This window comes from Electrophorus electricus, chromosome 7, assembly GCF_013358815.1.
Source record: "Electrophorus electricus isolate fEleEle1 chromosome 7, fEleEle1.pri, whole genome shotgun sequence".
Taxonomy (NCBI): Eukaryota; Metazoa; Chordata; class Actinopteri; order Gymnotiformes; family Gymnotidae; genus Electrophorus; species Electrophorus electricus.
This window is the reverse complement of record NC_049541.1, coordinates 18,409,765-18,422,264: the sequence shown is the minus strand read 5'-3', so window position 1 is coordinate 18,422,264 and position 12,500 is coordinate 18,409,765. Positions and strand designations below refer to the sequence as shown.

At 45.5% G+C, this 12,500-nt stretch overlaps 1 protein-coding gene across 1 annotated transcript in view; it reads left to right on the top strand.

The window, feature by feature from the left end:
* Positions 1-12,500, top strand: part of cped1 (cadherin-like and PC-esterase domain containing 1) — a 44,588-nt gene that overhangs the window by 4,190 nt on the left and 27,898 nt on the right. Inside the window, exons 2-7 of the mRNA XM_027018616.2 lie at positions 2,352-2,523; positions 6,135-6,229; positions 6,832-6,913; positions 9,966-10,050; positions 10,257-10,413; positions 12,349-12,476. Coding sequence (XP_026874417.2) covers positions 2,352-2,523; positions 6,135-6,229; positions 6,832-6,913; positions 9,966-10,050; positions 10,257-10,413; positions 12,349-12,476 — 719 coding nt within the window. The remainder of the gene's footprint in view (positions 1-2,351; positions 2,524-6,134; positions 6,230-6,831; positions 6,914-9,965; positions 10,051-10,256; positions 10,414-12,348; positions 12,477-12,500) is intronic.

Below are 12,500 nucleotides of genomic sequence, written 5' to 3'. Positions count from 1 at the left end.
TGCATAGGTACTTGGATGTCTTTATCACACTGGGTAAAAAGAGTGCTGAATTGTTTATAATTAACATGTTATTCAGTACTAAAACATTTAATCCTGGACAGTGTGCTTTGATGTTTGATCATAGTGTTCCACTCATTATACTAGTTTAGCATCTTTAGCGAAACAGAAGGACGGGATGAAGTTTTATTTATCATAATGCTTTTCTGAGGGAATCTGAAGTGTGCAGCGGTAAAAATGAACCAGGCATAGCATTGTAAGAGACACCAGTGCCCGAGAGGTTATGACCCTTAGGGATGGAAGCAGGAGCTGAGGTTTATAAAGATAGTTGGGTTTATTTATAGCTGTGGTCACTACGCAATTTAGTATTGGCAAATGCTGTGACCACCCACCTAAAAAACACACACACACACACACACACACACACACACACACAGACACACTGGCCAATCTTAGACTGGGGCACTGGTTGGACACTGGGACAGGGGACTCCCCAGTGTCTCGCTGAGTCCTGCCCTGCCATCTTTCCTGGAGAGACTATCATAGTGTTTGTCTTTTTTGTGTGATTGCGTGCAACAGTAGGGTGGGCAGGGTCGCGTTCCAGCACTGCCATAAATCTTTGAGTGACACCCATATTTATATGTAATTTATGTGTAACAACCTCCCTGTTATTTTCTGGTTATATTTGTTCTGGTTTCTGTCTGGGATTTCAAAAGTGTTATAAGAAGCCATTAGATGTCATAATAAGAGTAAGAATGATTTTCGACACTCCCACTAACATTTAGTGTGATGGGAAATCCCATCTCACAACATAGAGGAAACACCCGTGAGCACTCATGTTTATTTTGCTTCTCTCTCTCGCTCGCTCTCTTACTCTCTCTCATTTACTCACATACACAATTCCTCAGAGATCTACTCCTTCTAGCTCATAAATCTTTCCATCTGGGAGTTCAGCCACATGAGAGAGGAGAACTCCCATGCCCAGAGTACAGCTTAAAGCCTCGGTCTTCCTCCTCCTCCTTTAACTAGTCCCTCACCCCTTACACCCCCAGTTTCCCAGTCTGCCTAATGCCTACCATCCTTCATTTTCCCTCTTTGTACCTCTCTGGTCCCTCCTCTGTCAGACAGTGCTCTCCTGCCAGCCTTCTCCAATCCGCTTCCTCGTTCCTCGTCAACGCCACTGCCTCGCTCTCGGCTCCGCCTCCTCCCCCTTAAGCCTCGCTCTGGGCTCCGCCTCCTCCATTCCCCTTCCCAAAGCTCTCTTCCTTCCTGTCTAGGACCTCCGGCTGCATATGCTAATCTAAACCGTGCAATTATCGCACTGCCTTTTTTGCTTCGGCGGAGCCTGTTTATAGCCACCATGCAGAAGTTCTTGCATTACAGCAATGGCCCAAACATGCCTGAGCTGACCCCGTAGCCAGAGAGAGAGAGAGAGAGAGAGAGCGAGGCGGGAAACCAAACCAAACCGCCTCCGTCTGCTTCCTGCTGGGGCAGAGGCCAGAGCTTTAGCCCTAGTCGGCACAGCTGCGTGTCTCCTCTCCCACACCACTCTCCTACCCCATCTACCCCATACCATCCACCCCCCCTCATTTCCTCTCGCACCTCTTACCCATCACCCTCTCTCAGCCCCGTCGCCCTGCGCTTTCACCTCAGCACACTGACTCATCCGACGTGCCCTCGCCCTACGCTTCCCTTTATGCCAGGCTGCAGGATTACACCTTTCAGGCAGCATTAGCGCTCTGCTAGCTAATGGTGAGCTGAAGTCCTGTTACTCTGAGCTGCGGCGTGTGGGCCGTGTTTCGGGTCACGCCCCGTGCTGCTGCGCCGGAGGTCATGCCGTCCCCTCCCCCGCAGCTCTCCTGCACGCTGTCTGCTTCCTCCCGGTTCTCCTCGCCGCTGGCCTGCCTGTGTAAGGTCTAATCCTCCAAGGAGCCTGGCGCATATGGCCCACGCTCCTCCCCCCAGCCCTTCAGAAAGCATCAGCGCAGCGGGAAGTCAGCCCCTACAGATCTCCTGTAATGAACACAGGTACTGGAGAGGGTCCTATTGCCGGATTAGTCAGTAATGCTGTGATCCGTGTCAGTGACACAGCCAGCGGTGGCTTTGTTCCACTGATGTGGTTTTGTCAGCCTACTTCGGCTTAAACGGCTCATTTAAAGGGTGAAACATTTGTGTATTTCGTTGTTGAACTATGTGTATCCAGTTCAGGATTGAGAAGCAAAGTTTGTCTGATTCTTTCCCAAATGAATTCTGCGTTTCAGTTCTCTCTTCCCCTCTTCCCCCGTTTCTCTGCCTCTCCCCCTCTTTCTTTTCTCCCTCTCTGTCTCTCGGCCCCCCCTGCCTCTTCCTCTCAGGTGCGCGGGCCTAAGCGGGGCTGCGTGGAGCGAGCCATTGTGCTGGCTGGGCAGCATGTTCCCTCAGACACAGAGGTACAGCTGTACTGGAGGGTTCTCCAGGAGCAGGGTTACCATGTCGAACAGGGCCGCTACGCTGAGACCAGCAACTCCTTCAGACGCGATCTGACAGGTGCGTGCGTGCGTGTATTAGAGAGCAGATGACTTGAGGTTGACTAATCCCAATGTAGTCACTCTTCAGTGTCTCGTTTATCTTTATCATGTGTATGTGAATTATGCAGGGAAAACAGGGAATTTGAAGTCAATTACCAAAAGTCACCATTCATCCAATACAGACTGTAAGCACACTTGCAGAAATTGCTTTTACTAAGACTAGTTTGGTGCCTTAAAGCACATTTTATACATAATTAGTTAATGTATACTTTACAATAAGCTACAATAAGCAATTTATACCCACACTCATTTACAGTATATTTGCTTAATGTACACACAAAAACCTTATGAAACTTTAAAGAAAATAATTCATTGGCAATATATTATGTGGGGTGAGGTGCTTGATGGAATCAGTGCTCAGTACCTCTCTCTCTCACACACACACACACACACACACACACACACACACACACACACACACACACACACCCTTGCTTTCTAACTTGTATGAAGGCACTGTCTCGCTCTACTGGAAGAGGCTGGTTTTGGCTGTTGCTATGCGAGCCTAGTTTTCTTAAGAGTATGGTTGGGGCCACTGACTTTGATCTCTGCTGAATTTCAGTAGTGCTGGAACATCACAGCCAGCCTCCTGAACTGCCCCCCCTCCCCCGCGCCCTTCCTTCCCTGTGGCCCCTCCCCCTTACACTTCCATCCTGACACTTATGCCACATACTGATTTTCCAGCAGTGATGACAACAATTTAGCCGAATATCTCAGTGGACACACTTTCTAGTAATTGGACAGTAGCTTCAGAGAGCAGTGTTTTATGTAGGCATGTCCTGCTTGATTTGCTAGAAGTGGGAAACAGTCACTGAAACTGTGAAGGTCCACTGGTGTGTTTTAAACTGGTGAAATATCAGTGGACATAACATTCTCATTTTCAAAAACCCATGATTTTTTTTTCTTGTGCCTTTTTCTTGATATTAAGCAATTAATTTTTATGGCATCGTCAAATGGATGTAATCACAGCTTGCTGGAGTGTGTGTGTGTGTGTGTGTGTGTGTGTGTGTGACTGAAATCGAAGGCTCAGAACAGGTGTGAACACTGAGCGAGTTTAACAGTGAGTTTAACCTGCAGGCTACCGGCAGCTGCTAGTCAAACTGATGGACAGGACAACTGAGCACCCACGCCATTAGGCTGACAGCCCTGCTCCTAGCTTCCATTGTACAGTGGCACAGCAAGAATATAGCTAAACACGCGCACACACACACACACACACACACACAAGACTTGTTGAGTTGAAACCAACAGAGGAATTTTTTTTTTTGCAACATGAGAAGCATCTCTCTGTTCACTCTGTAAATTGCAAACCTCATTTGGGGTGTATGTGTGTTTGTTTGCGCGTGTGTGTGTGTAGTGATGTGGTGTTGGCTGCTGCATCACAGAAGGCATGTGTACGTGGTATGTTGGCAGTGGAAGAAACACTCTTTAATGTCTGTGCTGCTTGTGGAGAGACTCTATCCAGGCCTGTGTCTAAAGGGTTGTGTTATTAACTCGGATAATAACAAGATTAAGCTTTTATTACTCTCTTCCTTTTCAGTGTTTCATAAGAGCAGTTTTCCACCTCCGACTCCAGAGTGTTATAGTTATAGTGTTTTCTTACATCCAGGACACTAAATAAACCCCTAATTCATGTAAGCTGAATAGACCCCTTTCACGCATTGTGAGTTGTGTTTCAGATAGACTTTTGTTGATGTTGACGTTCAATGTACCTTTGGCTCCTGTAATTCCCCATTCTCATGTGCATAAGTAATACACTTCCAGATAGTTGATCTGGTTACAGGTCACAGATCAGCATGCAGAACACAGTTCTGTTTAGCTGTCTGTTAAGGTTGCATCGCTTGGTTGAGATAGCTGGGTGCTTTTAAATTGTTCTGGTTCCTGGTGTGAAGAAAATTATACAAATTCAGAGTCAATTTTTTTTTCTAAAGCTATTGTACAACTGTGCACGATTGTTGGACAAGGCCGGCTGAACAGGCAGCTGAATAGCATGCACCCTGCACTGTGCTAGCTGCTCTACGGTCTCCAGCCGCTCTATGGTCATATGCATAATAGACACACTGTGCAAAACGTGCACAGGAAAATAAGGTTTAAAACTGTTGATAAGAAAAGCAAAGGCATACTCATCAAAACTAGGCATCCATTGGGGTTTTCTCCAGGATTCCCGGGACTTTCTTTTGTGTTTTTGTTTTCGCTGTTTGCACCAGTCCAGGAGGTACCGCACTGCTATAGTCAGACTCTTCTGTTCTGCTCAGTGAGTAACTGGTCTTTTCCTGGTTCCAGGAATTGTACTGAGATCGTGCTTTGATTTCTTTGAATTCATTGCCATGTTGAAAGAGGTTTTTTAAAAGATCAAAGTTTCATGACCTTTTTGAAAAACACAAGGAAAAAAATTCTTTCTACTTATTGTATTCATGTAAATTACTTTTTGCATTCGTGCTTGTGTTGCATGGTGTTTATCATGCAAATAAACACTTAAATAAAAATACTGTCAAGATAAATAACTTAATAATTAATTTATTAACTAATTAATTTAATTAAATAAATAAATACATTTTTGGGTGGCCCAAAACCAGTATTAAAGGGCTGTATGATAACAAGAAATAGATGGGTTTTTTTTGTCAGTCAGTTTTTTGAAGTAAGGCAGGAACAGATTCCCTACAATGCCCTTTTTGTGGTTTACATACTACTTCCTGTCATTCAGTGCAGGGCTGTCACGTGGCGGTTGGCCCCTGGAGCAGCGCCAGACACGCACCAGTCTGCTTCCTCCTGCACAATAACTCCCAGATGTGGCCCCGTTCTTCCATGTCCCCTTTTCCTCTGTCTCCCATTCCCCTCCCTCGCGCCGTGTGCCAGGTTCCTGTGTGCTTCTCAGTCCGCATGCTCTGGTGCATCACCCGAGACCAAGTGATCGCAAAACCTCTTGGAATCTGAGTCCCTTTCTGTGATCATTTCAAAATATGTTATGACCATTGTTGCAAAAAAAAAACCAAAACACCTTGCTGGGGTTGCCAGTTCTGGGTCTCTAGCAGGGCTCCTGCAGCAAGGTGATTAGAAATGTGGGGACCTGGGGATTGGAGGCCTAATTTATGACCATGAAGCATTTGGCCTCCGAGACTGATTCTGTCTGATTTTGAAAGGCAAAACAGCAGTAACTTTATTTTAAAAATATGTATCCAGTTTTATGATAAGTAAATAATGATAGAATGAAAAATCCCTCTCTCCAGTTTGTTGCTACGGGGTTATGTAAGCCGCTTTTATCATCACTTTAAAGGCTTCACAGCAGGGGGTCTTGATTCGACTGGTTTGTAGTCTAAGGACAGAAGGCACAGGCACCTCCAAATATGTGTTTTCTTTTAGTTACACACATTGTTACTCTGAAGCTTGCACTACTGCAAGTCGCGCACACGTGCGTGTGTGCGCGTGTGAATGAGCAAGCGTCTGCTTGCTTATTTGCTTACACATGAGCGTGTACACGTTCATTAGACTCCATCCACTTTTTCTCCCATCGTTTGCTCCGTCTCTCCCCACCCTCTTACTGTTTCTTGTTCTCTCTCTCTCTCCCTCCAGATGGTCGTGAGTGGTCTCTGTTGATATGCCTAAAAGACTCTGAAAAAAGTTGCCTCCGAAAAATCAGTGTTGCACATCCGCAGCCTTACCAAAAGGTAGGTCCATTCACCAGTGTGCCTGATGTGCTTTTGGCCACTACCACAGTTTTTCAGTTTGGAGTACAGAATGAATTCAGAGTGACTGGCGCTCTGTAGCTGAGACACAGTTCATGGAAAAGTGCTCCAATTCCTGCCTCGTTGTTGAAAACGGATGTGAAACCAGATCTGGCCAAGAGATTCAGAGGCAAAACTATTTCTAGAAGGCAGACCTTAGTGAAGGCCAACGTCTGTGCAGAGAGAGTGACCTATCGTGATTTCAGCTCCATCTTGAAATGAAGCCCCAAGTCCATTAATGCCAAAAAGCCTGTTAATGTATATTAATGTCCTAACATAACCAATCCAATCTGGAAGCCATTTTATCTCCTCTGCCCTTTTGATAACAATAACACTGCATTGATTTGAGCCTCTGAACAGCTAGCGCTAAGGACAGTCCTCTGTGTTTCAAATGAAGTCAGTTTTAGTCCCTGTCAACACCCACTCAACATTCACTCTTATTCACTAAGTTATAAATAGAACAGACCTGAGATTTCACATGGAAACTTATTTATTTGACAGTAAAATCTCATAATGAATCTCAGCTGGGTCAAACCTCTTTCCAGGTCAACATCATACCTGCATTTGTGGGGGCTTTTTTCGACATGGGTGGAACCTGCCGCTTTCTGATGGACAGCCGGTTGTCAGGTGGGTAAACGTACAGTGAAGGATGTGTTCAGTGTGACACAGCATTTGTCGTTGATGGCACTTCTGGTTTCATGGAAAGCAGTATAAACCATCAACAGGATATACACTGCCCCACTAGACACAAGTCAAAATACATAACAATATAAGGATTGCTAAGATGGGGGGGGGGGGGGGGGGTTGGGGAACATCCCAAAAACTATCACTGGCTGATCAGAAACCAAAAATTCTGATTTAGTACTTACTAAATAACAGCTGGTTGGGGTACTTACTTCTCCCCACACTCACCAAGTTGAACTCTTTTACACTGAAGCAGCTCTTTTCTTGTCTGAGGATGTGAAGTGTCTATCCAAGTGGAGATTTTTCCAGCTTCTGTTGAATGATAATGATAAAATGGCCATTCATATCAGTCAGTGTTGAGATATATGAAAGGATGGGTTATCATTATTTGGCCCATACACATAAAACTGATTTAATATGAAATTATCCAATTTCACATTGGATAATAAATCGGATTTCAGTGACACTGAACAGAAGAGGCACAGGTTTATGAATGAGAGTGAATACCCCTCATGAGGTGTGCTGAGGAAGGCAGAAAACTGAAAAGCCTGTCTCTTCCTCACACTAACTACATCACCAGGGGTTAAACAGATGTCCGGGAGAAAACCACACATTTAATTGCTGTATTTTCCTCGTGACTTGCTTTAGCTTGACATGTGTGTTTATTGCCCTCACATTCTAGGATTTGATCTGTCCGTAGGTGAAAGTTATCATCTCAAACTGGGTATATATAAACTGGCTGCAAACATAAATTACATCGTAAAAAAACCCCAAAAAAAACAAAACCGTACGCACACAGGAAGATAACAAATCCATCACTGGAAACATAACCGAGTGTACTTGCCCCGAACGGAATGCACCTTACAGCCCCACGAGAAACACGCGGGCAGCCCGGGCATGACGTCATCTGCTCGCTAGCATCTTTGTGACGCCATCGTGTGATATTTGCGCGCTGCCCACTGTCAGATGATCCTTCTCTCCTACTCGCTGTGCTCGTACGCTGCGTTTTAGTGCGGCCGAATTGAATTCCCAGCAAAGACGACGGCGTCTCCGCCAACGCTGTTTGCATGTGTGCAGCTCACTCCGTGTCCGCTCCACCTCTGCGCTCTGCTGAATAGAGGAGGCGCAGAGGTGTCAGCACCGGCGACTCTGTTATTGAAGGATCTGTGCAAAACGTATGTCGCTATGTTTCTCGGATACTGCACCTTTTTCAAGTCGTCCACCTTAAGCACGAACTCTGTCAAAGGCCACTCACAGTACTCTGCCTTGGCAAGGTTATTATGTCATCTTGTTTGGTGCTATATTTGTTTTCGCTTTCTGAGGCGCGCACTTTCAGTTCAACTCGTACTCCTTGTGTTACACGTAGCAGGCCATCACATCTCGATATCTTTTTCATTGCTTGGATAGCAGACGGTTTGTTCCGGGCTGGCCGCCATGTTAGCATCTGTTGCTTCTTCGTTAGCTTGCTGCGTGTGACGAACGGTCTAATTTCAGTTTTTTGGCGGGGTTGAGCCCGTGTTGCTGAATTCGGGTACCATTTGGACTTAATTTTTAGCAGAAAAACTCGCCAAACACAAAAAGATTGGGATGTCGTTGTTTTACTAATTTTACGCGATTATGTATTTTCTTTGATTGCTTAAACAGGAACGTTTTAGCCATGAAAGTGAAGGGAGTCCTGGTTCTGTGCTCATGCTGTGATTACTGGGAAAGATCAGCTTCTTAGGTAGTATTTACAGAGGCCTCCTCCCTACTGTAACTACTTAAGAGGTTAAATGTACGCTTCAAATGCCACATAATCATCATAATGATCTGCTCACTCAGGTTTTATAATGCGGAACTAGAAACAGCTCCTGGTCTTTCTCACATGGCTGAGCAGGAGGAGCAGGTCTGGTGTTCATCAGGACCCTTTGAAGATGATAATGCCTGTTTGCGTTTGCTTCTTCGGCCAATTATGGCCATAAACACTAAAAGACTTTATGAGATGAGGATAAATGCTTCTCCGTTTGGGGACAGTAGTGATTGATTTGGGGCTTTTTGGCTGCCATGCAGGCACGCTGTCTTGAAAGGGAGCTATTGTCTCCAGGTCTGGAACAATATTGGCTTTTCCTGCTGGCCAGACGCCCACACAAACAGGGATGGGTGCTTGAGTCCCGGCAGTTTGAGGGGTAGCTAGGAAGGTTGTCTTTTTCGTGATTACATCTGGAGGCATGGAAAACACACACACATGCATGCACGCGCGCACGCACACACACGCACAGGGTACTTGTCTCTCTGGTTGACCCGTCTGCAGGTTCAGTAATTCTCTCACACTCGGGTACTGGTTAAGGGCCCTGGAAGAACCATGGATCATGAACACATTTATGAATTTTCCATGTTTTCCCAAGCCTGTGTGTGTGTATGTGTGTGTGTGTGTGTGTGTGTGTGTGTGTGTGCATATTTTGTGTGTGTTTATTGCCACTGTGTCTAGGCTTCAGAGGTATTTTTATTACTAGCGCTCTGCCTCAGTATTACACTCGACATATGTGAGATATCATCAAGGCATTTGGTGATGGAAGCATCCACACGTCTTACATACTGCTGCACTTATCCACACATGTTGTCTGTGCTCACACATCTCCAGTCCCCTCATGTTCATCACACTCATAAACACCTTACCTCATTCACACACCCCCACGTCCTTATTCTTACCTGCTAAATTAGGGCCATTTGAGAAGATTTATTTATGTCTATAACAGACTGCGCGGCCGATGTGCTCCTCCCGTGTTTGCCTTTAAGACTGTGTGGTAAAGGAAACCTGGTGGAGCTGTGGATGCAGTGGCAGGTGTTTCGGAGCAGCTTCAGGAACCCTCGTGGGACGTTCCTCGCAGTAGCTCAAGCCCTTGCAGCTGGCTGTGGCTGACTGTTGCAATCGGCAGATGGGTAGGGCGTGGGAATTGCATCCTCACAGACTGCAAGGGTTTGAACTAATTTCCTTCTTTTCCTTTTTGATTGTCAGGACTGTCATTACCCATAATTCCATCTGCCTGCGCTCCCTCCAGGCTGGATCAGGAGGGGACTCCCCATCGCACTGGAAACGAAGGGTCAGATGCCTTGTCTGTTACAGATTCAGAGTGCTGTCTGTTACAGATTCAGAGTGCTGTCTGTTACAGATTCAGAGTGCTGTCTGTTACAGATTCAGAGTGCTGTCTGTTACAGATTCAGAGTGCTGTCTGTTACAGATTCAGAGTGCTGTCTGTTACTTGTTATACATGGTCTTCATACCCACCTCTAATCCCATATCTTTTAGGAGCCTACGTGCCCAATCCAGCCCCTTAGCCAATCAGGGCCTGGTTGCTACGGTGAATGTGTATGTCATGGTTACATCAGTGATGCCCCTGACCGCGTTTATCCACCATACAGGCCTGGTTAGGACTCACCTGGAGAAAAACAGTTACCCCACCAAGGTAAAGTTGCCCTTCCAGTCTGATAGCTAGCCATTCTCCTACACCACTAACATGAATGAGAGAAGGAAAGCAAACACACGCTGTTCAGTTCTTCATCCTGAGGACAGATTTGATGCTTTAATGATTCATGCACACTGAAGGTTAAGCCAATACAGGTCTGAGCAGGTCTAAATAGATTTCACGGTCAGCTATCACACTAAATGTTCTGTCCAACCTTTCAGATCGTCTTAATCAACTTATTTGCTTTGTGCTGTGAGTAGTGAACATTTTATCATTATTAAAATCATTCCCTAGAAATGCAGGAACCTTTGGAGGAAAGAGCAGACAAAGGAAAGCAGGGTTCCTCAAATGCAATAGCAACATAAAGATCTGGCCCCGCTGGGTGCAGTTAAAACTCACCACACGGGATGCACAATAAACTTGTACATCTGTGTATTGATGCTCTCATCACAGGGACAGACTGGAAGCGAGAAGGAATGTGTGTGTGTGTGTGTGTGTGTGTGTGTGTGTGTTGGGGGAGGGGGGGCACATCTGCTAGTGCACGTGTGTGTCCACATGTGAGATTTCAGATGAACAAACTTCACACACATCAAGCCAATAAACAGCTTGAAGCCACATGTGGGGCTGAAGAAGGATGCAAGACATGTTCAAGTGTTTAAAACAAATGCTAGGGTTTCTTTGTGTGTGTCTGTGTGTGTGTGTGTGTGTGTGTGTGCAATGCATGCATGTGTGTGTGTGCGCGCACAATTTCATGCCTGTGTGCTTGTTTATTTGGGTGCTGAGAGGACCATTGGCACAGACCAGTCAGACAACTCCGAGTTTGTCTGTGGGAAGATAACGCAGGGCGAAGACATTTCATCTGCATCGTTTCAAAATGTTAAACAAACTCTTTAACACTACTGCCACCTACTGAGATGATAGTCATTGCCTATGGCTTGTGGTTTTAGATTCTTTTTTTTTCTTCATAGTGCATAATGTGCAACTGGGTGGTTTCTCCCTCAAACTGCTTTTCATCATTTCCTCAAGTATCTTACTAAGTACATTTGATCTTACAAAATTTGCAGCTGTCAAAATAGCATGAAATACAGGTATTAATTATCTTTTTTCCATTCGTCCTTTTATGTGATATGAATTCTTACAGTTAAACAGATTATGGCAGCCAGACCTGAAGCGGTTTATCTCAGGTGTTTAAGATGTTGCCTCCTGTGAGCTGTTTAAATGTGCTGATCGCTTTGCTCTTTGCCCTCAGTTATTCTGAGATGTTCAAAATGTAAAACCAATATGTTTAGTGTCAGACTTCCAAATATTTGTTTGTGAAGAATGAGGCATGTTATTACACTATAAACTCAGACCCAGACCATGACATTATATTCTAATTGTGTATATAATAAAAAATAATGGAACAAACAGTGCATTCGGTCTAGAAGCATCCAGTCTCTTTTTAAACCTGTCTAACTGGTCTTCGTTCAGCTATTACATTTGAACCCCTTAGAAGTATCCATGTGCACAGGTCTTCCAGTGTCAGGTGTGAAAAGGGCACCTCCCTGACTAACAGGGTGCTAGTAACATGCTGGGAGATTTTGTTCACTTCCTGTCTGACAAGGCACTTGTCGACATCCAACAGTTGAGGACAGTCACGCCAGAGCAATCAGTCTGAAGGAAGCATCTCCATTATACTCTGGGGCTGTATTGCCACCTGCTGGTGGAGAGGCACATGTTCTTCATATGCCAACACGTCCATCCTGTGTGTGTGTGTGTGTGTGTGTGTGTGTGTGTGTGTGTGTGTGTGTCTGTGTGTGTGTCTGTGTGTGTGTCTGTGTGTGTGTCTGTGTGTGTGTCTGTGTGTGTGCGTGTGCGCGTGTGTGTATGTGTGTGTGTGTGTGTGTGTGTGTGTGTGTGTGTGTGTGTGTGTGTGTGTGTGTGTGTGTTTTCTAGCTGCTAGGGTTCTTCACTGAGCGCCTAGGCCCCACCCTCTGCCTGCCTGCTTATGAACACATGAATCAAGTCATCGATGATGTTCTGACAGCTGCTGTTCTTGCCACGGCTGAATCCAGCTCACAGAGGTCCTTCTTTAGCACGCACGCACA